Source organism: Lissotriton helveticus, chromosome 1_1, assembly GCF_964261635.1.
Source record: "Lissotriton helveticus chromosome 1_1, aLisHel1.1, whole genome shotgun sequence".
In the NCBI taxonomy this organism is placed as follows: domain Eukaryota; kingdom Metazoa; phylum Chordata; class Amphibia; order Caudata; family Salamandridae; genus Lissotriton; species Lissotriton helveticus.
In genome coordinates, this window is record NC_136057.1 from 1831257386 (window position 1) to 1831282279 (window position 24894).

The 24894-nt window shown below is 47.3% G+C and overlaps 2 protein-coding genes across 3 annotated transcripts in view; both read left to right on the forward strand.

Moving 5' to 3' along the window:
* The window catches only part of PLBD1 (phospholipase B domain containing 1), a 386856-nt gene that overhangs the window by 311907 nt on the left and 50055 nt on the right, over window positions 1-24894 (forward strand). The gene's annotated exons all lie outside the window — the stretch shown is intronic.
* Window positions 1005-5189, forward strand: LOC144816109 (uncharacterized). The gene is made up of 3 exons (XM_078674234.1): window positions 1005-1578; window positions 1850-2193; window positions 5124-5189. Exons 1-3 carry the CDS (start codon window positions 1173-1175, stop codon window positions 5187-5189), a joined length of 816 nt encoding a protein of 271 aa, XP_078530360.1. The 5' UTR covers window positions 1005-1172.

Here is a 24894-nt window from a genome sequence, read left to right on the forward strand (position 1 = left end):
CTTTCCTCCCACACACACAAGTCCCCCCAAACCATCCTCCCCACCTGTACACCAACCTGTTGGGCCTGATGAGGCAGTCCGCCCCCACAAAACATCTCTTCAACTTCCCTTTCCTACCATGTCCTTACTTTAACCACCAAAGTGTAAATAGCTATGGTGAGTGTTGTGAAGACACAGGTCCAGACTCACCTAGCAAATTTTAAATATTATCGGATCTAAAGTGTGATGCTAAGAGTTCTATGTCCTTATGTTCTACCCACTAACCCCATCTTACCTGTTTTAAAGAAGAGAGGAGGGTAGAAATAGAAAAAGAAAGGGAAAAAATAAAAACAAGAACTGCAGAGATGGCTACGGTCCTATGTCACAACCATTATCAGTCTGAGAGTTGTGATACCATTGTGCTAAAAGGAAGGTTTTTAGTGTTGGTCTCTGTTGCACAAAAGTCAGTGTGACCTTTAAAATGATTTTTCATTTGGTGGGCTCTTGCAGGAAAGCTGGGCCTCTACATCCTGGAATGAGGTTATCAGGCAGCAAGGTTGCCATCACCAAGTTACTGCTGCCGGACATAATCCGATTTCACAAAAAATAATTATGTTACCCACTTTGCCTGGATTGTTGTGTGGGGTCTGATATAAGAGTTAGTTAAACATTAAGGGCCAGATGTAGGTAAATCCATTTTACCGATTTTTAAATACCGAATTTTACCGATTTTTACAGATTCGGTATTTAAAAATCGGAAAATGATATGTAGGTAAAAAATCGGAAAAATATACCGAATCGGTAAAAATCGGTAACGGGTGATCTGTATTTACCGATCGGTATTACCGATCGGTATTTGCCGATCGGTATTACAGATCGGTATTTCCAATGCATTCCTATGGGCCAAAAGTCCCATAGGAATGCATTGGAAATACCGATCTGTAATACCGATCGGCAAATACCGATCGGTAATACCGATCGGTAAATACCGATCGGTATTACAAACAAACGTGCAGCAAACAAAAGTGAAACTGAACACAACAGCCAATCAGGTGCAACCACCCTCCCCCTTCCTCCCAGGAAGTGCCTGCCCAGCCAGGTGCAACTCATTAGAAAGTTCTGGAGACAGGCAGAGCAGAGCACACAGAGAGAGGAGCAGGGAGAGAGTTGTTTGTGTTGAAAACCCAGGAATAATGTCAAGCAGCAGTGAGAGAAAGAGAAAAATTAAGTTCAGCAACACTGAGCTTGAACTCCTAGTCGAGGAGGTGGTCAAGGTGCACACCCAACTATTTGGGAAGCTCTCCCTCACCATGGCTGAGTCAGCTAAGCGAAAGCTGTGGCTGCACATAGTGGAAAGGGTAAATGCAGTGGGAGTCACCAGCAGGAGCATGGAGGATTTAAAGAAAAGATTCTATGACCTCAGGAGCCAAACCAAGAGGAAGCTTGCAGAGCTGCATAAACAGGCTGGTGTCACTGGAGGAGGCAGGAATCCAGCACCCCCCCTGACTGAGCTGGAGGAGTTGGTGGCGTCTACCATCGAGCCAGACAGTGTGGTGGGACTGGGAGCAGTGGACAGCTCAGCCCGAGCCAAATCAAAAGGTAAGATGCATGCGCAGCACAACACCCCATACCAAGCAGCATCCCTTAAACCTCTGAGCACAGGCCAAGCCCAGTCCAGTACTGCTAGCACTATACAGGAGCAATGCATAATGGGAAATGTAGTCTGCTAATATTAGACCATGTATAACTGAACAGACATCAGCAAGGCAGTGAAAGTATTGCAGAATCATGAAAGTTAAATGTGTAAAGATTTATTTATAGTCACTGTGACACAGTAACAATCAATGTACATACGCTTATTTACACCTAGGGGCACCATCAGCCAAGCAAGGCACATCGACACCAGGGACTGCAGCAGCGAGGGAGGAGAGTGAGGAGGCAGGGCCAAGCCATGAGCAACCATCGCAAGATGAGGAGGACACAAGTGGCATTGCACAGGAGGAGGAGACAGGCCTCACCCCCGACCTTCCACACTCCCCACACCTGTCACAATCACCTGCATTGGTATTCTCACCGGAGACTTCCCCAGTAATGCAACAGGCTGCACCTGCAACACCACCAGCCAGGAGGCGACTCGTGGCCACACTGCCCTTGATGGAGGCAGCATTAGATCAGGCTGAGCAAACTCCACCTATGCCTCATGCTGCACTGCAGGCAAACACTGATGAAGACACCATGCCAAGACGTCGCCGCATGCACAGCACTGCAGGAGGCACTGGAGAAGGCACTGTCTTCCGGGGGCTGGAGGGAAGCATGGTGCGCATCCAGCGCATGCAGGGCAGATCCATCCAGGCCTGCCACCGGCAATTCCGTGCTCTCAATCAAACTGTAGGAGAGATGGGGAAGGGCATTACTGATATAGCCAATTGCAGCAGGGACATGGTAAAATCAAATGACAACCTAGTTGCTGGTATTACGTCTGCTATCACGCAGCTGTGCGATAAGATGGACCACATAGAGAATACAAGGCGCAGGGACACCCGCGCTACCAACAGGGCGCTGAATCGCCTTGCCACTGCCACTGCACAGCTATGCAGGAGAGGAAACAATATGCAGGAAAGCCTAACACAAAATACAGCAGAGGTCACAAGGGGCATAGCCAAAATAACCAGTGCCCTAGAGGCAATGATGATCAGTAATGCTGCTCACAATCCTGCCCTGGATGTGGCTGAAGGGGAGGACAGTAGTAGCCGCAGCAGCTTGGGTAGTGCTGTGGTGCCTGCTCGTAGGGGCCGGAGGCGCACAGCTGAGCCTTCAAGCCTGGAGGAAGGCAGTGGGGATACTCCCAGTGTGTCTGGGAAGCGGCAGAGAAAGTGACTTTAAAAGTTTGGGTGAAGTAACCCTGGACATGTTGTCCCCACCTTTGTACATGTTAATTTGTTGCACCTAAGTGCTGTAAGTTCGTGGCAACAGATAAATACTTTACTTCCATTCACAACCTGTCTGTGTGTCATTACTTACTCAGAAATAGTTGGCTGTTATTTCCTCACGCCTGTATCTCCCATCACTTGGTGTTGTGACTCCAGCAGGTTGTATGTCAGGCACGGCATTGTCGTCATCATGGTCCTCGTACTCCTCCAACTCCACCTCTGTACCCTTTTTGACAGCCAAGTTGTGCAACATGGCACAGGCAGCTATGATTTTGCAGCATGTTATGGGGGTATACTGCCTTGCGCCTCCACTCTTGTGAAGGCATCTAAATCGGCTCTTCCAGATGCCAAATGTCCGTTCAACCACATTCCTTGTACTTTTATGTGCCCGGTTATACCTCCTTTGGCTGGGTGTGGAGGGGTTGAGGTAGGGAGTGAGAATAAAAGAACGTAGGGCATATGCACTGTCTCCTAAAAGGGAAATGGGAGTACATTAGTCACATGTATACTTGTAAGTCTCACTGCAATATGTGTGAATGCTGTCGCAGACTCTGTCTTACCTAGGAGGTATCCTTCGCCAAATTCCCCTGCTGACAGCCGTTCATAGATGCCGCTGTTCTGAAATATATAGGAGTCATGTGTACTTCCAGGGAATTTAGCTACAAGGTCTGTGATAACGTACTTTGCATTGCAAATCACCTGGACGTTGATGGTGTGGCTTGACTTCCTATTGCGGTAAATGTATTCGGTGGCAGCAGGGGGACAAATGGGGATGTGTGTCCCATCAATGCATCCGATGATATGGGGAAATCTTGCCATCTGGTAAAAGTCTGATTTTGTTTGTACCAGTTCAGCATGGGTGGATGGAAATGAAATATAATGCTCCATCCTGTGCAACATGGCGTCAAGGAATCTGTGGAAGAACCTTGAGAGGCTGCTCTGGGTCACCCCTCCCGCCACAGCAACCACGCTCTGGTAGCTCCCTGACGCCAGCAGGTGGAGGCTGCACAGCACCTGCACATGTGCTGGTATTGCATGTGCCCTTGGGGTGGGGTGCTCCAACAGTGGTTTAAGGTCCCTGATGAGCTCCATGATGGTTACTGGAGCCAACCTGTACCTTTGTACTATCTCCTCCTCTGTCAGCATCAACAGGGTGACCCTCTGCCTGTAGACCTGCTCCTGTCTCAGCCATTCCCTCTCTCCTTCCTCCCGTAGCCGTAGACGTCTTGCTATTACATAGAATGCCGCCATTGTGCAAACTGAATTGCATTTTGGGTCCTTTTTTATAGGCTGCACCTGGTTACCACCTGATTTGAATCCATGGTAAATTCCGACTCTCAAATACCGATTTTGAGGCAAAATCGGTATTTCTGGGCCTCCCTACATCTCGATTTTCAATTTTACCTACTTTTATTTACCGATCTGTAACATTTCCGATCGGTAACAATACCGATCTGTGACATTACCGATCGGTAACATTTCCGATCGGTAACTTTACCGATCGGTGACATTACCGATAGGTAAAATTACCGATAGGTAACATTACCGATCGGTGACATTACCGATAGGTAACATTACCGATAGGTAACATTACCGATAGGTAACATTACCGATAGGTAACATTACCGATAGGTAACATTCAATTATCGGTATTTTACTGCTCGGTAATCATACCGATCGGTATAATTACCGAATCAGCCTATTTTTGGTCACCTACATATCGAACGCTCACTACCGATCGGAAACGGACGGAAATCGGTATTTTCGGCCGATTCCGATCGGTAATAGCCTACCTACATCTGGCCCTAAATGAGCAACATACATTTTAATAGCTCTAGGTCAGGAGTCACCTTTGCCACTTTTAGATCAGACACGTGAATTGGTGGCTCTCTGTATTTGATAGTCAACATCTTATTCACCGAGACTGAGAAATGGTTTCTATATCAAGTGTACTAGGAACACTCGTGAGTCATCCCCCTCACTGCCTTCTGGAATACCAAGGATTCAGAAGTTTTGCTGCATCCACATTTTTAGATCTTCCATTTTCAAAGAGAGATGCTTGGTAGCCACTTCGTATTCACAGGTTTGATGGTCTATAACCTGTGTTTTAGTCCTCAAGACAAGATATCCTTTGTTGAACTCAGTCATTCTCCTGCCCATTGAAGTTCGCTGTTTTGATATTCTACTAACTGCTATTTTTGTTTTCAAATGCAGGATTTTGAGTGTGGCAGAATATTTTTTGTACTAGTCTCGGTGCAGGTAGAGAAGCTTGTAGATTAAAGATAGAGTTGGAAGATCTTGTTGCTTTTGCTACTGCTGCTGAGTCTCCATTACCTCTCTACTAACTGGTGCCTGCTGTCCCTTAAGTACCTGGTGGTGCTGCATCAAGGTTGATTCAGCAAGATCATTTGTGAAAAGTCCCATTGTAACTTAGATCCTTTATCTTCATTCCCTCTCTTGCTTCCATCTTTTAGACATTTTTAATTCCAACCTCTTGTAGGTTTTATCTATTCTATCCATTACTTTTCCCAGCTTTCTTCGGTTACAGAGTCTATAATGTCTAAATCGGGTGAATTGTCACCTGAGGGCTCAGAAAGAGAAAAGAAAACTCTGTAATTTCATTAGATACTGTGTTCTGTGATGCAACTAGTGTCCTGCCCAAGCTCGAACAGATCCCATCACCCATCCTAAAACCAGAAGAAGTTACACTTGCCATTACAACACAAGTACCCAACCTGTCCTTGCTGCTTCTACATGCTCCAGATGTTGCATCAGTATCACTCCGAGTTCCATGGACCATTGTAGGCTGTGCAATTCCGTTATTATTAAGAATGTCCCGGGTAGCCAGGGGTTGTCTATTTCAAGCTGAGGTCAGGGCGGAGTTTGTATTGGTCATATCCAGGTTATTGGATGAAGAAGGCTCCCTTGTGGACACCAGTGATGCTGTAGATATAGTGTGAGCACCCTCAGTAATAGAGCTTGTCTCTGTTTAGACTTAACCCCTTTGTACCCCCGACCCTTGGGAAGCAGAAAGGGAAAAGCCATCTATAGTTGTGCCAGTTTCTCCAGCTACAAACATTTTTGCTGTGTTGTGGAGCCTCTGTTCATTTATGTCCTGTGCATTCATTTTTACCTGGTTAGTAGTTCTATTTTCAGTTGTAAAAGCGTTCTGTGTGCTTTCAATTGTACTCGCGTTCATGCTTGCTTTAGTGCAAACTAGAATTTTCACCCCAACCATGCCTGAATCTCGTTCACCAGCAGGGGCCTCTGATCGCACTCTGTTAACCTTCAAAGATCCTGTTTCTGTAAAGCCACATGAGGAAGCAGTGGGGGTGGAGGCCAAAACTGGTCCTTGTCAGCCTCGGCTTTGACCCAGCTACTGCCCCGCGAGTGTTGAAGAGGTCAGAGCTTCTTATTCCAACTCAGCCTCTGGCGGGCTGAACCCACGTGCCCCGTAGCCCATTGCTTCTTGAAACCGTGGAAATGTTAGCAATGTGCCCATAGCCTTTAGACACCATTGACTGGAAGAAACTGGGTGCAGGAGAGCAGTGACAAAGGAGAAGCTGTTTAACGCAGGGATGATGAGGGAATATATTCACAGGAAAGCTAAAGACTGCTCTATAAACGGATCAGCTTTTTTGTTCCATACATAGCTTAGTGAGGCCTTTGTAACATTGCTTGGGCATCTGGGATTAATGTCAAAGCCCATTGGCAGTGCCAGTTTATGGTCTGGTTCTGCTGGTAGCTCCCAAGAGCAGTGTGGCACGCCTCTCAGCCAGAAGTTATCTTGGTGACCCTGAGCAGATCAACTTATTAGGCCAAAAAGCTAGAAGCTTAGATCTCTCTATAACAAAATGTTGATCCAATTAAAAGTAAACTCCAACAATCTGTTTGGGATAATGTCATTCAGTTGTCTCATAATATTAAATTAAAGTTCTCTGAGAATAGTGAAGACATGGCTCACCTTTTGTCCTCACATTAAAGAATCAGCTAATAAAAATGCTATTAAATCCATTAAGGATTCTAACATTAAATTACAGATTGGATCGGAAAAGATCCTGCAGGTCTTTAAAGAATACTATGGGATGGATGAGGTGGTTGGTGAGCGGGGGGGGCTGATGATGACCTTGCACAGAGGGAGAAGGTCTCCTTATACATAGATGACTTCCAGCTTTACATGGCTGTGGCTTCTCAGACCAGGATCACACACGCTACTTGGAGGGCAGTCAGATGTTATGGGCCTATCGTAGACCCCCCCTCACCCCCACTCACTGCTGGCACATATGGCCAGAAGAGGAGAAAGCAGTGTCACTTGCAATGCACTTACAAACTCTCATCAGTCTTGTAACTTGGTGTAACAGACTTCCTCATTAGTTTGTTCCGGGATATGTCTCATTCCTGGTGTTACATTCATGGCTATATTTTGGTTGTATGGGCTCCTGTGTCTGCCATAAAACTTCAACTTTTTTAATGGTACTATGCATATATATTTAGGAGCGAATGTCTTTATTCCACAACACAGTCTAACTGTTGGATACCTTCTACGTAGGTCTTGAGAAAGTCAAGTGTGAACGAAACACGTGTTGGCTATATGGACAATTAGCTTTTTTCTTGTGGTTTTTTGCACCCAATAGAGATCAACTTTGGACTTTGTTGGAACACAATGTGAATTGGGTGCTCTGTTGCCATTTCCGTTTATCATGTGTTTAGCAGGGGCCATTGAGGCTTTCGACTTGGATGACATTCTTAGGTATCAATGGGTCTTTTCAGGCCTTGCCCATACTGTGACCATTGGATCTGCAGAAGTCCATTCCACAGCTACCATTTTGTATTGTCCTTCTTTACTTTACTGACCCCAGAACGACTCTGATGCCCCTCTTGGAGATGTTCGAGAAATTAGGATACTACTTGAATTTTGGGTGAATTGGGGCAAGTCAGTGTTCTTTAAAATTGGAGAGTGGGAACAAGAGTTAGACACCCCTGCCCCTCTGAAAGTGATAATGGATGGTTTTAAATACCCAGGTATCTATGTTATGCCAAGCATGGAACAATTCTGAGTTTAAAATCTAGAGACCCAGCTAGTGAATTGCAAAGTGACGTTGCCAGATAGCTTAAGACCCTGCTGATGCTCCTCGGAAGAACGACCATTTTCCAAAACGATCTGCCTCCCGAAACTCCGTTGCGTAATGCAAAACATGCCATTTCTGATCCCTGAATCCTGCTCTAATGGATTTGAGAAAGTGATGCAAATGTTATGGGACGGGGCAGGCCCACTGATAGCTCTAAGAACCCGTTTAAGATCGGTGTACAATGGTGGGCTCACCATCTGACACTTCAGGGTAAACTACTGACCCTTCCGCCCTCAGACGATAAAAGTTTGGATTTATGCCCCGGGAGATGACCCAGAGTTTTGGCTGGGTAGATGCTTTATGGTCAAGTTCACCTTGAAGCACTATATACATGATGGAAAGACTAGATTGAATCTCTTGGCACCGGCACAGGTGGTTCTTACTGCTTGGGATATAACAAGAGCCCTTGTGGAATTGAACGGCAGGGTCACAATGGACACTCCACTGTGGGAAGGTGCTGTGTTAAAGGAGGTCTGCAAACTACATGGTTTCACCTTCTGGGACTCTCTTGAGAGTTATCTACTGGGAGGCCTGTTGGGGAGGGGGTGTAGTCGCCTCCATATACAAAGTTATAATAAATGATATCTCCGATCTCTTGGGAACCTTCAACAGTAATGGGAATGAGATGTGAGGGATCTGGAGGACATGGATTGGGAGGCGTCCCTGACGCACCCCCTAGATTTCGCCATTAGGGCAAGATTCAGTTTGATTCAACTTAAAGTCCTGTACAGGGTCTATACTAATAGGCCTAAACTCTACAATATGGGGAAAGCTCTCACACCTGATTGTCAGAAATGCCGAGGTGCAATGGAATACTTTTACACACTGTGTGAGTGCCTGGAGATCCGGGGATATTGGGAGATGATGCTAAAAGAACTGGGGGGCATACTAGGGGAGGACAGCCCGCGTAATCCCCAGTTTGTTTTACTAGGAGTCCCTGGACATATTGATTTGCCTTCGGGAAAGTTATTGTTCTGCTCACTGAGTCTGGCAGTAGCTAAAAGAGATGTAGCCCAGATGTGGGAATCGCCAGCTTTACCAACCAAGATCAAATGGATTGCTGGAATGTATGCATGCATGGGGCAGAAAAGAGCTAAAGGGTTTCCCAGGAAGTTTAAGAAGGTGTGAGGTCTCTGAAGGGAATTGTATGACCTGTGAACTGATAGCTCACAGTACCCTCTGCTGTGAGAAGTGCACACTGAATTAACTAGAGAGATATGATCCACCACAAGGCTGGGGTTACGATTGATCTGTTGATCAGAGACATGCTGTGGTGGGGTTACTTGGACCTAGAGGGGGCGACCTCTGGATTGTTTATCCATTAGCCTTTTGAATCGGCTAAGCCCTGTTCAGCAGGATTTAATTTGTCTATTTGTGACTGTGATGTTGTATGCTCATATTATATGTGTGTACAAAATGCTAGTAAAAAACAGTTGGTTAAAAAAAGACTATTATGGAAATTTAGATGACACAGAGACAACAGCCCCTTTAGATGAGCCTAATCAATATACAACCTCAGTGATCCCAAAATTAAATACTGTGACTGAACGCAGTGTGCTTGAGTCCCCATTCTGGACTAAGGAAATCATTAAAGCTATTCAGACACTGCCTGCGAATACGGCAGCTGTGTCAGATGGTGCTCGTCTGAATTCTATAATGTTTTAGCAATTATTGCCTCTAATCACTTCTAGACATTACTTAAGCATATAGAAGAAGGTGGAGAGATACCTCTTTCCTGGTGTGAAACCTTTATTACTGTGTTTCCCAAAAATGGAAAAGACCCTCAGTTCTGCTCTTTCCATTGACCCACATCTTTAATCCACTGCAATGAGAAAAGGTATTCCAAACTTTTAGTGAATTGTATTGCAGCAAGAACAGCAGGCTGGGTTGATAGTATGCAGCATGTGTTTGTCCCTCAGTGTGATACAAATGTGCATACTCATTTGGCTATCTTCATGCTTGATGTAGGAGGCACTCTGTGTCTCAGCAGGGATGATTACTGTGGCTGCAGACACTGCCTTTGGCAGTGTTTCCTTTCCCTTTTAACAGGAGACCTTGTCAGTCATGCATTTTAGTATAAAAACGCTGTCTACGATACTTTACAATAATAAAATCTCTGCCATTATAATTAGTATGAGAGCGATCTCCGATAAGGTATTGATAAAGAGAGTGGCCTGCCAAGGATGTCCTCTCTCCCAGGTATCATTTGCACTCTACCTTGAACTCTATCTGTGACATCTGAAGATCTCAAGCCACAGCTGCTTAAAATTAATTCAGCTGCTTTTAACCTGGCTACTTCAGTATCAGTATCAATTCAGCGTTATTCGATTTCCTTTAAAAACCATAAAAGCACAATTTACAGTAACGTTTTCTAACTTATCAGAGAATTTCCTGAGACGTTTAAATTATTAGCATGAGTTGATATTTCCATTTCATCTCCATTATACAGTATAAATGAAATAAAACATTTTTTAACAGTAATCACATAATTTATAAAACTATAAATAGTTAAAAAAGGGACAAAAGCCAAGCAGCAAATTTCAGTATCAGACATTCCTCAAAGATGCTTTCTACGTCTAATGATACTTAAAAAAAATTGTGCAATATATCTCGTAAAACAGTCCGTAGCTAACACTTGCAATGCGAGGTAAGCTAGACGACATTGTCTTAATCCCCTTATTTTGAGTATTGGTTTTATCCACTTTTTCCTTTGTTCCTCAAAATATTTACGAAACAAAATTGTATGCATAGATGTTTAGGGTGAGACCGTATCGCAAGGGCAGTTTGGCAGGATTTTTGCCCAGTTATTCGTTGTCTGAAAGCTTACCAAGCGGTGAAATATATATCAAGTCTATAAAGTGTTAAAACGAATCTATCAAGCCTGCTTGAAGTGAATATTAGATAGGGTTGGGTGCCTATTGTAGTCTGAATCATTTGGTTATTTTGTAACGTAAGTTTATTAGCTTCGGAGGCAAATCTATTCTCCTCCATATGGGTCATACACTTCTTTTAAAAGGTTTTTCTAGGGATAGAGCCTATCAATGTGTTTTTTTTAATAATAATCCGATAAACCCAGATCAGTCAAAAAATCTTTTATGTACTTAAGCCATCCAATTTTTAAGGCTTTTTCCAAACCAAGGCTATCCTTCAAGACTTTTTGAATTAATGTTGTTCTTGGGGACGTCCAAATCCGGTATCATAATAATACCGGTTGGGCTTTTATTATGTCTGTGATATAGGGTATCCCCAACTCTGTGTGACAAACATGTGTTGAAGTAGGTTGTGGGACCGCCAATAGGTAGCTTAAAAAGGCGTTCTCCACTTTCTGAATGTCATTTACAGTACAGTATCCCCAGACGCCAGCCCCATAGATCGCTGTGCTAACACACTTGGCTTTGTAGATTTGGAGCATCTCAGATGGAGGCCTCTTTCCTAACTTGTGTCAGAAATTCACTAGGGCCATCGTTGCTCTCATAAAAAGTAATTTCCTTGCTATTATTGCTTGGCGCCATGAACCTTTATAATCAATTCAAATACCTAGGTAGGGGTATGTTACAGTAGACTCTACTTTGTTCTGGTCTATATATATATATAGCCTTCTGCTTCCTTCCACTTGTTCCACAGCTCATAATAAAAGTTTTTGCGATATTTATTCTTAAATCAAGGTTTTTCATGTACTCATTACAACTGTTGAGAGCACGTTGCAACCCTATTGGTGTGCGAGCCATGATAACCACATCGTCCGCGTAGTGTAGGGCGGGTATGGGGCGTTTCTGTATCTGTGGTGAGTCCCGGCACCCTTTCAGCATGGCTTGCTCCAGGCCATTAGTGTATAATGGAAATAGAAAGGGTGCCAGAACGCAGCCCTGTCTAAACCCTCTTTCCACTTGGAACGACTCTGTGCACTCTCCGTTAACACCATAATGTACCCGCGCTTTTGCTTTACCATAGAGTTCTCTTAAAAAATAATTATAGTGTTCTCCACTCCCATTTTCTCTAATATGTGCCATAGTGTTTCGTGACATACGCAGTCGAAAGCGGCTGTCAGGTCGACGTAGGCCAGGTACAATTTTCCCCTCCTTGCCTTCACATATTTGCCCATTAATAGGGTCAAATTAAGGCCCTGTTCAATTGTGCCTAGCCTCTCCCTGAATCCGAATTGAAGGTCTGATAGCACGTTGTTATCCTCTGCCCACTGTTGGAGACGGTTGAGAACTATACGGCCTGCCACTTTGCCCACCGAGTCCAACAGTGAGATAGGACGGTAACAGGCCGGGTTCTGTCGGTCTCCCTTCTTGAATATCGGTACCATTATGGAATCTGACAAAGATTCAATGAGACCGACTGTACAACAGGCTTCCAGCACTCTCGTAGGGGAATCCATAGTTCCATATTGCACTTGAAAATATCAACCGGCACACCGTCTGGGCACGGCGCTTTTCCCCCTTTACTTGCCTTTACTGCACTCTCTACCAGGGTGATACCCAGGGGCCGGCTAGCGTCTATAGGACATGAACTAGACATGGCACTTTCAGAATTTACATTGTTCTCCTAACCAACCTGGCCAAAAATCTTTGAAAAATGTTCTACCCAGCATTTTTCGTCAATAGCTATTTCTATGCTTGGGTGTCTTCCTTTGCCAAGAGTTGTGATTTTACCACTCGCCAAAAGGCTGTGGTATCCTTGTCAATACTTGCCTTGTGCAAGTCGGCCCAGATTTCTTTTAATATTTCTTTTTTCCGTGATTTCACAACCTGGTTATAGGCCCTTCTAAGCTGAATTATCTCCTGCCTATCTCTTTCTTTTTTATGTAATGCGGCTTTTAACTCTGTATAGGCTTTTGTGCAAGATTTATTAAACCACCCCTTATTCTTCCTATTTCTCTGTTTTGCTGGAACTTTCAGCTATTCCCTAATTGTTTCTGTTATTTCTGCATAAGCCTTTAAAACATCCTCATGTGGTGTAGAAAGATCTAAACATTTCATAATGGAATCAAGGGATTTCTTTACCACAATTTCAGTAATCTCCTGCGGTTCAATTTAGCCCATTTCAGGGAATAACCATTTATTTTGTCAATTACCAAATTTTGTGCTCCTTATATTCTCTTAATTTTACCTCTACGAGTTTTTAAAGGTAGAGATAAGACCACACTCAGAGGGAAATGATCACCGATAGAATTATTATGTGTATCAAACCACTTCACAAGGGAGGCACTTAAACTGATGATATAGTTCCTATCTGATAGAGAGATCTAGCCGCAGATTCCTTACCTTTGAACTTTCAGGCATCAGACTGGATCCGGAAAATTTTTCTTAGCAGTATCCCTGCGTGCCGGTAGGTGGCGTCGGTTGACTCCAATGCGATGTGGTCGGCGTCGTGTTCATCATCGTTGTGACGTCCGCATTGTCAATATAACCAACCCTCCGGCACACTGACGTCAGTTCTTTTCTTTCCACGCCAGCAGCGCCGATTCGTTGAAGAGAGCTACCCCTGTTATTTTTGACAGTATTTTTCGAGTTTTTGTCAACTTCCTTGGTGTGTTAGGAGTCATGTCGAGCAAGAAGACTTTGGGGTTCAAGCCATGCGGCGCCTGTCACTGCGCCAAGTCGGGGACGGACCCCCATTTTGTCTGTCTTTGGTGCCTGGAGTGTGACCACGACTCCAAGTTGTGCCCAGACTCTTGGGCCATGGCACTGAAGGCTTTTTGGGAGCAGTTCCTAAAGCTTCTTGTGGCACGGCGAGCAGCACCGTGGAGGTCACCTCGTCGGTCTCGACCCCGGTCCAGTTCTCGGTCGAGAGGAAGATCCAAGCACCGCTCCGGTGATTCAAAGTCGTCGAAGTCAGTTAAGAGGCACCACAAGAAACTTCGCCCTGCCCGTCTCACGACCCACTGGAGGAACTTTGGCATTCAAGGTCCTGCTCCGCGGAGCGGATGCCTGGGTCGGCTCTGTGTTTCACTCTCTTTTCGGGGCCCGGAGCAACTCCCGCCCAGCTGAAGGAATTTTATGACGCCATGTGTGCCATATTTAAGCAGCCTGGCCCTGCTGCTTGCCTTCAGGTCCCGCAGGCTCAGATGACGGAGGGGCCCATGCTGGCAGATCCAGCCCCAACGCCATGGCATCCAAGTAGACCCGTTCCCGGGTCCGGACCAATGCCGGTGGCATCTCCACAGTGACCTTACCGGGAGCCGCGTCCGGCGCCTCCCTGATCCTCATTCTTGATGACCTGGAGCTGGTTGGGCGTCCTCCGATGCCGAGATCGGCATGGACGGAACCGCACTGCTATATGCCATTTACTCTGCCCTATTCTGATGGGTTAGGGATGGAAGAAGAAGATTGGGAAGGGGAGCAGGATCCCTTAGAAATACCGCACCAACAAGATGTGAACTGGTACGAGGAACCGGATGATACCAGTGGTTTGGCCACCTCCCCAGACTCTGGCTTGCTTTCCCCTCCTACTCTGGCTACAGAGTAGGGAGCATTTTTTGCCGTGGTGATGCATAGCGCTGCGAAAGTCCTCAACCTACAGCTTCCTACCATGGTGGTCAAGACTAATGTCTTGCCTGAGGTCCGGCAGCCTGCAGTGTCTAACTCGGAACCCCTAATACCTTTCAACGAGGCCTTAACAGAAGTCCTTCTGGTAACCTGGTCCCAACTCAGCACAGGGGCTCCTGTAAATAGGACGATTACCCGCCGCCTTCGCCCTGCACCGGGCGACCCACTTTTCCTCACCACATACTCCACCCCCCAAAGCTTGGTTGTCAGGCTTCCACTTCTCATGGCGCATTCCCTTACGCTCCCCTGGATAGGGAACCTAAAGGACTGGAGAACTTCGGAAAGAAAATATGTTCTTCCGCCAGTCTGGCATTGTAGTCGGTGAGAACACTGCATGCCTTTTGGGCCGTTACTCCCATTCCATATGGGATACGGTAGGGTAAGTGCTGCCCAGAGTCTCGGCGGAGTACTGGCCTCTGCTTTCCCCAGCTAACTCAGACGGGAGAGATGTAGCTAAGTTTGCCATCAGATGTGGTTTGGACACAACAGACTTGCTAGGTAGAGCGATTTCCACAACAGTGGTTGTTCGTTGCCACTTCTGGTTGAGAACATCTGTTTTATTGGGGGATGTCCAGGCTAACCTCATGGACATGCCCTTTGATGGCTCTCGTCGCTTCGGAGACAAGGCAGATGCTGCCCTTGAGTGCTTCAATGACTCGTGGGCTATATGGCCCAGTCTTTGGGCCTCACCACCACCCCCAGGGCTTCATCCGCTTTTTGCCTCTTTCGTGGCTATGGAAGGGGCTATCAGCCGCACCAATCCTATTCCAGCCAGTGGGCCCGCAAGTTTAGCAACCTCTGTAGGACCGTGGACACAGTTCACCCCAGCCCTGTGGGTAGGGAAACTAGAAGTCGAGCCAACAAACAGGGTGGAGTGGGGTTGTGGACTCAGTGTCAAGAGGCTCTGCGTCTCTGGACTTGGCTGGAACAACAGGGCATTTCACTGGTGGTTCAAAACCTGGCTGGTTCTCCTAACGCCAGGGCGGAAGAGCTTGGCCAAAGGTGCGTTGCGGATCAAGGCCTCTTCCAGCGGTGGGGAGAGCCTTAGTTAGTTCTGTTCACCTCCAAAAAGAACGCACAATGTCAGCAGTTTTGCGTATTGGAGTTTCCAAGGTGGCTTTCACTCGGTGATGCTTTTTGCCGCAAGTGGAGCACAGGCCTCCTATACGCCTTTCCGCCCATACCACTCCTGCCCAGAGTGCTCAAGAAGATCAGGAGCGACCAGGCACAAGTTATTCTTGTAGCTCCAGACTGGGTTCGGAGAGTTTAATATTCCGAGCTTCTAGACATGCGCATCGATCCTCCAGTCAGGCTGCCCCTTCGGGAGGATTTTCTGTTGCAGCGGTAGGGGAGGATTCTTCACCCGAACCTGTCCACTCTCCACCTTGTTGCATGGAGATTGAGCGGCAACAGTTGACAGCTTTTGACCTCCTTCCCGAAGTCTGTGAGGTTGTCTTGGCAGCCAGGCCTCCCTCCACGAAATCAGTATACGCCTGCCGATGGGACAAACTTTGTAAATATTGTACAGACCCGTCTACTGACCCATTATCTGCTCCCTTATCTGAAGTCCTTCTGTTTATACTTTCTTTGGCCCAGCAAGGCTCTGCTCTGGGCACATTGAAGGGTTACCTTTCGGCCCTTTCTTCTTTTTTTCAGCCCTCTTTTCAGATCTCCTCTGGTGCAGGGAATCTTAAAGGGGTTAACCCACTTGTTTCCCCCTTCACCTTTTATTATGCCATAGTGGGACCTTAATTTGGTTCTCACCTTTCTGATGTTTGCACCGTTTAATCCGCTGCATAACTGCCCTCTGCGGTTGCCCACCATCAAGACAGCTTTTTTGGTGGCAATAACCTCTGCCCGGAGGGAAAGTGAACTGCAGGCGTGGTCTTCACATCCTCCTGACCTGACTGTCTTTCCGGACAAAGTGCTACTCCAGATTTGGGCATCTTTTCTGGCTAAGGTAGGAACACCCTTCCATCTGGGACAGTTTGTTACCCTGCCCACCTTCTATGCACCCCCACACCCTTCCAAGGAAGAGAAGGATTTCCATTGTCTGGAACCAAAAAGAACGTTATCATTTTACTTCGATCGAACCAGAGAGTTCTGGTTGGATGATCAACACTTTATAGGATACTTGGGTGCAAAAATAGGTGATGCTGTCCAGAAGAGGACTATATCCAGATGGGTTATCCTCTGTATAAAAATCATTTATGCCTTAGAGAAGAAGGATTCTCCTGAAGGGCTTAGGGCCCATTCCGCCAGGGGAAAAGCGGCCACCTTCAGCATGGTGTTCCCTTTTCCGATATCTGCCAAGCTGCCATGTGGGCATCTCTGCACACATTCGCCAGATACTCGGTTTTGCAGGATTTTTTGGTCTAAGCCGTTCCGCAGTCCATCCAGGGATGATATTGCTTGGGTATCTGTTCAAAGGTAAGGAATCTGTGGCTCGATATCTCTATCAAATGGAAAGTTACTTACCTTCGGCAACTTTGGAGCAGTAACCGTTATAAGCTCAATCCCTCTAAGACCCAAATTCTCTATAATCAACCTAGACCACATACAGGTAATGGTTAGGGTGATTCGGGCACCTATTTCGGTGTCCAGGTATCCCGTTCTATCCTAGATCTAAAACCACTGAACTATGACCAATCAATTTCCATATCGAAATAAATGTTTGTGCAATGGAACAGACTACCCTTTGGTTTTATTGGTAGATGTAATTTAATAAGGATGGTGATTCTTCCGAAATTCTTGTATTTGTTCAGAACAATACCATTGTATCTATCAGCTATCTTCTTTCAAAACGTTGACAGCTCTTGGAGCTAGTCTAGCTGACAATACAAATGCCCTAGACATTCACTTCATTTACTCCAACTTCTGACTGACCGGAATGGCTGGTGTCCTCAAAATCTTACAATATACTTTAGGGCTATCTTTGCAGACCGACTGTTTAATGTCAATATTTATCATGAAACATGGTATCTACAACCTCTCTTCCTAGTTGGGCTTTAGAATAGTTCAAACTGATCCCGGTTATTTCGCGGGCACCTGTTTTAAGACCCTGGCTGTATTTGTTTCCATTTGAAACATATAAAGGACAAAATGCCCATACCTCATATCACAGTATATACACAACCCTTTGGGATGATCCAGACCTCCCCTCCTTTTCACTTGCCTTTTTTTTTTGTCACCATGGAGTGGGCAAAATCAAGCCTTCAAAATTTAGTACAGTTATTTGAGGGTCAGCAATTTCATCCTTTCGGTCACTTAAAATCCCAACACACTATCCCTGACACAGATATACAAATGAACCTTTCTTTAACAAAATTATAGTGAACCAGTCACTGACCAAAATACCATGCATCAAACTAATGTACAATAATCAATAGAAGGAAAAGATTGGCAAATATGCGTAGACTGTTTACCCTTGGTCATGTAGACACTTGATCACATTAGCAGCAAATTGGTCCTGTAAAATATCCATGCAGGTTGAAATGTCTCATATTACAGAATCTTAGACTCCATAATCGCTGTTAATGTCTTCCTACTAAAATGACTCCATTATAAGGTCATACAGGATATCTATTACACCCCCAACAGATTATCCATATAGGATTGTTGCCATAACTCAAACGCTTCTGCTGGGGGGAGTCCGTGGCTTACACAATCAATCAATCAATCAATCAATCAATCACTGCATTTCTAGAGCGCGCTACATACCCGTGAGGGTCTCAAGGCGCTGGGGGGGGGGGGGGGGGGGGCGCTACTGATCGAAGAGCCAGGTCTTGAGAAGTCTTCTGAAGGCCAGCAGGTCCTGAGTCTGTCATAGGCTAGTAGGGAGAGTGTTCCAGGTCTTGGCGGCGAGGTAGGAGAAGGATCTTCCGCCGGCGGTAGCTTTCCGGATACGAGGAACTGTGGCGAGGGCGAGGTTGGCTGAGCAGAGGCTTCGGGTGGGGGTGTGGAAGCGGAGTCGGTTGTTGAGGTATGTAGGTCCGGTGTTGTGTAGTGCTTTGTGTGCGTGTATGAGGAGTTTGAAGGTGATCCTCTTGTTGACAAGGAGCCAGTGCAGGCCGCGCAGATGGGGTGTGATGTGGCTGCGTTGGGGGATGTCGAGGATCAGTTGTGCCGAGGCGTTCTGGATTCGTTGTAATCGTCTCAGGAGCTTGGTTGTTGTTCCTGAGTAGAGGGTGTTCCCGTAGTCGAGTCTGCTCGTGATGAGGGCCTGGGTGAAGGTTTTTCTCGTGTCGGGGGGATCCATTTGAAGATCCTGCGGAGCATTCGGAGGGTGTTGAAGCAGGACGAGTAGATGGCGTTGACTTGTCTGGTCGTGGAGAGGGTTGAGTCGAGGATGACCCCCAGGTTGCGTGCGTGGTCTGTGGGTTCCGGGGCTGTGCCTAGCGATGTGGGCCACCAAAAGTCATCCCAGGCTGATGGGGTGGGTCCGAGAATGAGGACCTCCGTCTTGTCTGAATTCAGCTTTAGTCTGCTGTCCTTCATCCATTCGGCTACGGCCTTCATTCCTCTGTGGAGGTTGGCTTTGGCGGTGTGGGGGTCTTCAGTGAGGGATATGATCAGCTGGGTAAAAGGAAGAACTTTGCCTCCTTTTAGCACCATTTGAAGTTTTGTGGGACACGTATTTACAAATTTTGCGTTTTTGCAAGCATACACTGGGTGCTTTGCTTAGGGGCAGAGTTAAGACAAGGCAGAGATAAACAACACAGCAAGCTTAGAGATCAGACTGGAACGCTGACGCAATGCTTTGCGTCCTAGATATCTGTGTTGTTCTGCAAGGGAACTACAAAGGGCTGCCAGGCCACTGCCTTGGGGAAATGAGACTGAAGCAGCTGCAAACAACTGGCGTGTGATTAGTGAATTAAGATTTTAAAGGAATGTCCATAAAGCCACATGATGGTACGCACATGTGACACGCAATGACACAGCGTGGAAGGGTATACTCAGATGTGAGTCCCTTGCTCATTGCACCATCAGGATTCAAGCAAGCCGGGCCGACGACGCCTGAAATGGCAGAAACCGGTCCCCGGAAGCTTGTTTCCTTCCCAGTATAAGAATTGGCTTGGTAGTTTGGTTTGCCCTGTTCCCATCATGCACTGGGACAGGAACAGACTAATTTGCATATAGCCAAGTTCTGAGCTGGGATGGTGCAGTGAGCTAAAAAACGGTGATGGATCAAGCCCTGATCTTTGGACTGGGTAAGAGTGGTCTGCTTAATTCAGGCACTCTGTTCATCACCACCCCCTTTTCTGAATCATTTTGTCCACCATAAGCGTGGAAGGGTATACTCAGATGTGAGTCCCTTGCTCATTGCACCATCAGGATTCAAGCAAGCCGGGCCGACGACGCCTGAAATGGCAGAAACCGGTCCCCGGAAGCTTGTTTCCTTCCCAGTATAAGAATTGGCTTGGTAGTTTGGTTTGCCCTGTTCCCATCATGCACTGGGACAGGAACAGACTAATTTGCATATAGCCAAGTTCTGAGCTGGGATGGTGCAGTGAGCTAAAAAACGGTGATGGATCAAGCCCTGATCTTTGGACTGGGTAAGAGTGGTCTGCTTAATTCAGGCACTCTGTTCATCACCACCCCCTTTTCTGAATCACGCAATGACACAGCACCACCTTCATCAAAATTGATATGCATGGCACATAGAATATACAATGTGACATGGCTTCATCGATGTATGCAAATGCATGGCACACATTACAACGGCGTGGAACACGTGATATAAAATGGCATGGCACATCCTTCACGATGGCATATCACATATAGTGTAAATGACTTGGTGTATGTGACATAACATTTTATGGAAGAACCTTCAATCAGGATAAGGAGAAGCATGATAAATATTGACGTGGAAAGGCCCCGGGTGGCGTGAAACTGCATGGCACAACCTTCAGCTACATAAAGAAATTAATGACAGACATGATAAACAATGACGTGACTCAGGTGATATAACAGCGTTCATACTTTCGGCAAGAGATATATATATATACGTATATCGTACACAATAAACAGTGACGTGACAGGCGTGCTCAGCCTTAGTCAAAGTATTTAATACATATCACAGACTATAACAGTGACGTGGCACAGCATGCACAACCTTCGTCAAGTTACATACACGCACATCATGCTGGATAAACAGTGACGTGGCACGGGTCCTGTAAAATGGCGTGGAACAACCTTCTCTAAGGCATGGAACAGCATGGCTCAGTTCCACTCACTGCTGTTGCCTCCAAGCCACGGGAGGCCTCGCCCGGGTAGTGCCAAAGCGTAGCCACAGTGACTTAGAACCTCAACTTCTGATAGATACATCTGCCAGTGGATTCCTCACCTTGTGAATATCCCCCTGCGTCAGCAACATTCAGAAATTCTTTTTGTAGCTTCGCGCCGACGTGGACAACGTCACAGAGGCACGGCATTGCGCGCGACTCCGCTGACGTCACCGACACCATAATAGGCCCACGCCGGCGTGATGACATCAGTTCCCTTTTTTCCGCGTCGTCGACGCTAACTGTTTTCTAGGGATCGACAGTAGCTTTGTAGTAACTTTGTTACTTTGTAGTTATTTTCTCTGTTTCATTGTCTTCTGTCGAGATGTCTTCAAAGAAGACTGGATTTAAAGCTTGCGGGGAATGTGGCAAGACGATGTCCATCACAGACCCGCATGAGTGCCGCATCTGGTGTCTGAGCTCCGACCATGACGTCGAGGATTGCCCATCTTGAAAGAAGATGACCCCCGAAGGCCCTTCGAGAGAGGGAGAAGAAGCTCCTCGTTGCAAAACAAAAAAGTAAGAAAGATAAGAAGACTTCGAAGTCACGATCTCGGCGTTCGAGGTCGAGGTCTCGTTCGAGGTCGCGCTCGGAGTCGTCTTATGCTTCGAAGTCCTCGAGGAAGAAGCACAAGAAGAGGAGCCATGAGTCACGTCATCACTCAGGGAAGGACTCGAGTTCGAGGCCGAAGTCGCAAATGACGCTACTTCGTAAAGAAGCGGAGGCTTCGGCATCGGAAGCCCAGGACTCTGAGGGTGAGGCTTCGCGTGCGAATTCGCCCGAGTCACCGAAGCAGCTAGTGAACCCTTCTCCGGATCCGTCCAATCCTTCTGGTCAGGAGGATGAAGGTGAGGTGGAGGAGGTTGGTGAAGGCGAGGTTCCGGTGCCTGCGGGTTCGTCGACCCCGGTGCCCCAGCCTGAGGAGGAGATCGACGACGAGACGACTCCGCTCCCTCGAGAGCAGCCTGGGGGCCCTTATCCAGCCTTTCCGGCTCCAGGTCAGGATCCATCCCAGTTCCTGAATGCTATGTTTGAGGTTTACCCCAGGGCAATGTACCCCTCTGGTGCACCTGTTGGACCCACGGGTCCTTTGGTGTATAACTTGGGTGTTCCCCAGGCTTATGCTCCTGCGCCCTTTATGCCTTTCATACTGGCTCTAGCACCGCAGTGGCATTTTCCGGCGCCGCCGAGGCCTTCGACGCCGAAGCCTTTGACGCCAAATCCATCGACGCCGGTGCCCACGACTCCGATGCAGGATCCCGTTCGACCTCGGGTAAAACTACCTCGCCCGACTTCGGGTTCGACGCCGGCTCCGACCCCGGCGGAGTCGGTTCTGGATCTGTCGACTTCGTTCATGAAGGAGAGGTCGAGGCGTGAAGCCCAGAGACTTCTGGAGGAAGAAAGGTATTGGTATGCTGACGTGGAGGAAGGAGAGTTACAGGATTCTGAGGATCCTTTTGATGACCTGAGAGAGGCCAGTGGACTTGAACTGTCTCCGGAGTGGGATTTGGCCTCTGTGTCAGATGTGCCTTCCAAGGATGTGACGCCTTATCACGTTGTAATTAAGAAGGCTCTGGGCTTGTTGAATATTACTCTGCCCACCGCTGAGTACAAGTCAAATATTCTTACTGAGGTCCTTCACTCGCCTTCCTCCGTTATTGAACCAATGCTTCCATTTAATGATGCTTTGGCTGAACCCATTTATGAAGTCTGGAAGAAACCTCTGACAGCTCCTGCTGTTTCAAGGGCTGTGGCGAGGAGGTATAGGGTGGCACCTGATGACCCGGACTGTTTGTCTACACACCCCCTGCCTGAGAGTTTGGTTGTGCAGGCTGCCTGCTAAAAGAAGTCAGCGGGTGCTTTTCCGCAGGTTCCTGGCGAAAAAGAGTCGAGAAAGCAAGATCAGGCGGCCAAGAAGGTCTTCTCCTCAGCTAGTATGGCGTTAAAATCTACTAATGCAACTTGCCTGATGGGACGATACATCCATGCCTTGATGGATTCCGTGAAGCAGTTAGTGCCAAAAATTCCTGAGGGGGATAGAAAGGACTTTCAGGAAGTAATTTCGGACACTCAGGCTGCTGCGAGACAAGTAATTCAGAGTGGGCTGGACACGGCTGATTCGGTGGCGAGAGTCATGGGCTCTTCGGTGGCCACTAGGAGAGCTGCATGGTTAAAGTAATCGGAATTCTCTGCAGATGTTCAGTCTGCTTTGATGGATTTGCCCTTTGATGGGTCAGGATTGTTTGGCAAGAAGGCTGACGCTGCTTTAGAACGTTTCAAAGACATCAGGCCACAGCAAAATCTTTAGGTCTTCAGACTAGGGGTACTCCTGGTAGACGTTTCAGAGGATTTGGCAGGTCTTTCTTTCGTTCCTACAAAACATCTCAGCAGCAGCCACAACAACAGCAAAATACACTGTACAAGTCGTACAGAGGCAGACAGCGAGCTCGTCCTAGAGGTCGTCAAGCCTCCTCCTCCTCTTCCCCTTCCCAGCCCCCTACCACCGCAGCAAAGCAGCCCTAGATCCGCCATTCCGGATCATGTGGGCCCAGTGGGGGGCCGGCTTACCCATTTTCTACAAGATTGGGAATTGATTACATCAGATCTTTGGGTTCTCAATCTCGTGGAGAATGGGTATGCTCTTCCCTTTCAGGAGTTTCCCCCAAATTACCTTCCTTGCCAGGGTTATTGTTTGGAGGACCATCTGCTGCTCCTGCAGGAGGAGGTCCTGGCTCTGTTCAGAAAGGGTGTAATAGAGGTGGTTCCAGAGCAGGAGAGGGGTCAGGGATGCTACTCCCGGTATTTTCTGATCCCCAAGAAGGATTGCAGGCTCCGTCCGATCCTGGATCTCAGGATCTTGAACCTTTACCTGAAGCAGGAGAAGTTCAAGATGCTCACCCTTGCGCAGGTTCTTCAAGCGCTGCTGGAAGAAGGCTGGATGGTGTCGATCGACTTGCAGGATGCGTATTTTCGTATCCCAATCCTGAAGTCGCACAGAAAGTATCTCCGTTTCACGGTTGGATCGCAACACTACCAGTTTGCGGTCCTTCCGTTTGGTCTTACTACCGCACCTCGAGTCTTCACGAAGGTGATGGCTGTGGTGGCTGCACATCTCAGAAGATCGGGGATACCGGTATTCCCGTATCTGGACGATTGGCTGATCAAAGCAGAATCTCCAGAGATAGTGCTCCCTCATTTGCAAGAGACAACTCAGTTGTTGCACAGGTTGGGTTTTTCGATAAATGTAACCAAATCTCACCTGGTGCCCTCCCAGCGCAACCTGTTCATAGGTGCGGTACTGGACACTACTGTGTGTCGTGCATTCCCTCCTCCTCAAAGGATTCGCGGCATACAGGAAATGATTCCTTTATTTTTCAATGGAGCGGTCGATCCAGTCCTGAAGGTCCTTCGCCTACTCGGTCTGATGGCTTCTTGCATTCTGTTGGTCAACCATGCACGCTGGCACATGAGGGCACTCCAGTGGTGCCTCCGCAGGCAGTGGTATCAGCACGGCGGAGATCTCAGGGAGTCAGTGAGGATCTCGAGAGAAACTGCAGCGGATCTGTCTTGGTGGAGCGTGGAAGGCAATCTGTCACAAGGAAAGCCTTTTCAACTTCCTCCATCGGTGGCCACAGTGATAACTGATGCATCCACTCTAGGGTGGGGTGCTCATCTGGGGGATCTGGAGATCAAGGGTCTTTGGTCTCCAGAGGAAAGGTTACTTCACATCAACCTTCTGGAATTGCGGGCGATACGTCTGGCAATCAAGGCCTTCCTCCCTTCCCTTCGCGGTCACTCAGTTCAGGTCCTGACGGACAACACGACCGCGATGTGGTATGTCAACAAGCAGGGAGGAGTGGGGTCGCAGTGTCTATGCAGAGAGGCTCTGAGCCTCTGGTCCTGGGTTCAGGACCATCAGATTTGTCTGATAGCAAATCATCTGGCCGGAGTTCTGAACGTTCATGCAGACAGTCTCAGTCGACAGTTCTCTGCCGACCACGAGTGGAGGCTTCATCC

What these genes read in the sequence shown, in the direction of transcription:
- LOC144816109 (XM_078674234.1), top strand. Translation starts at nt 1,173, where the DNA reads ATGTCAAGCAGCAGTGAGAGAAAGAGAAAAATTAAGTTCAGCAACACT. An exon ending in AGCCCGAGCCAAATCAAAAG is followed by an intron (nt 1,579 to 1,849) that starts GTAAGATGCATG and finishes ATTTACACCTAG; the next exon opens with GGGCACCATCAGCCAAGCAA. An exon ending in TGCCTCATGCTGCACTGCAG is followed by an intron (nt 2,194 to 5,123) that starts GCAAACACTGAT and finishes TTTCAAATGCAG; the next exon opens with GATTTTGAGTGTGGCAGAAT.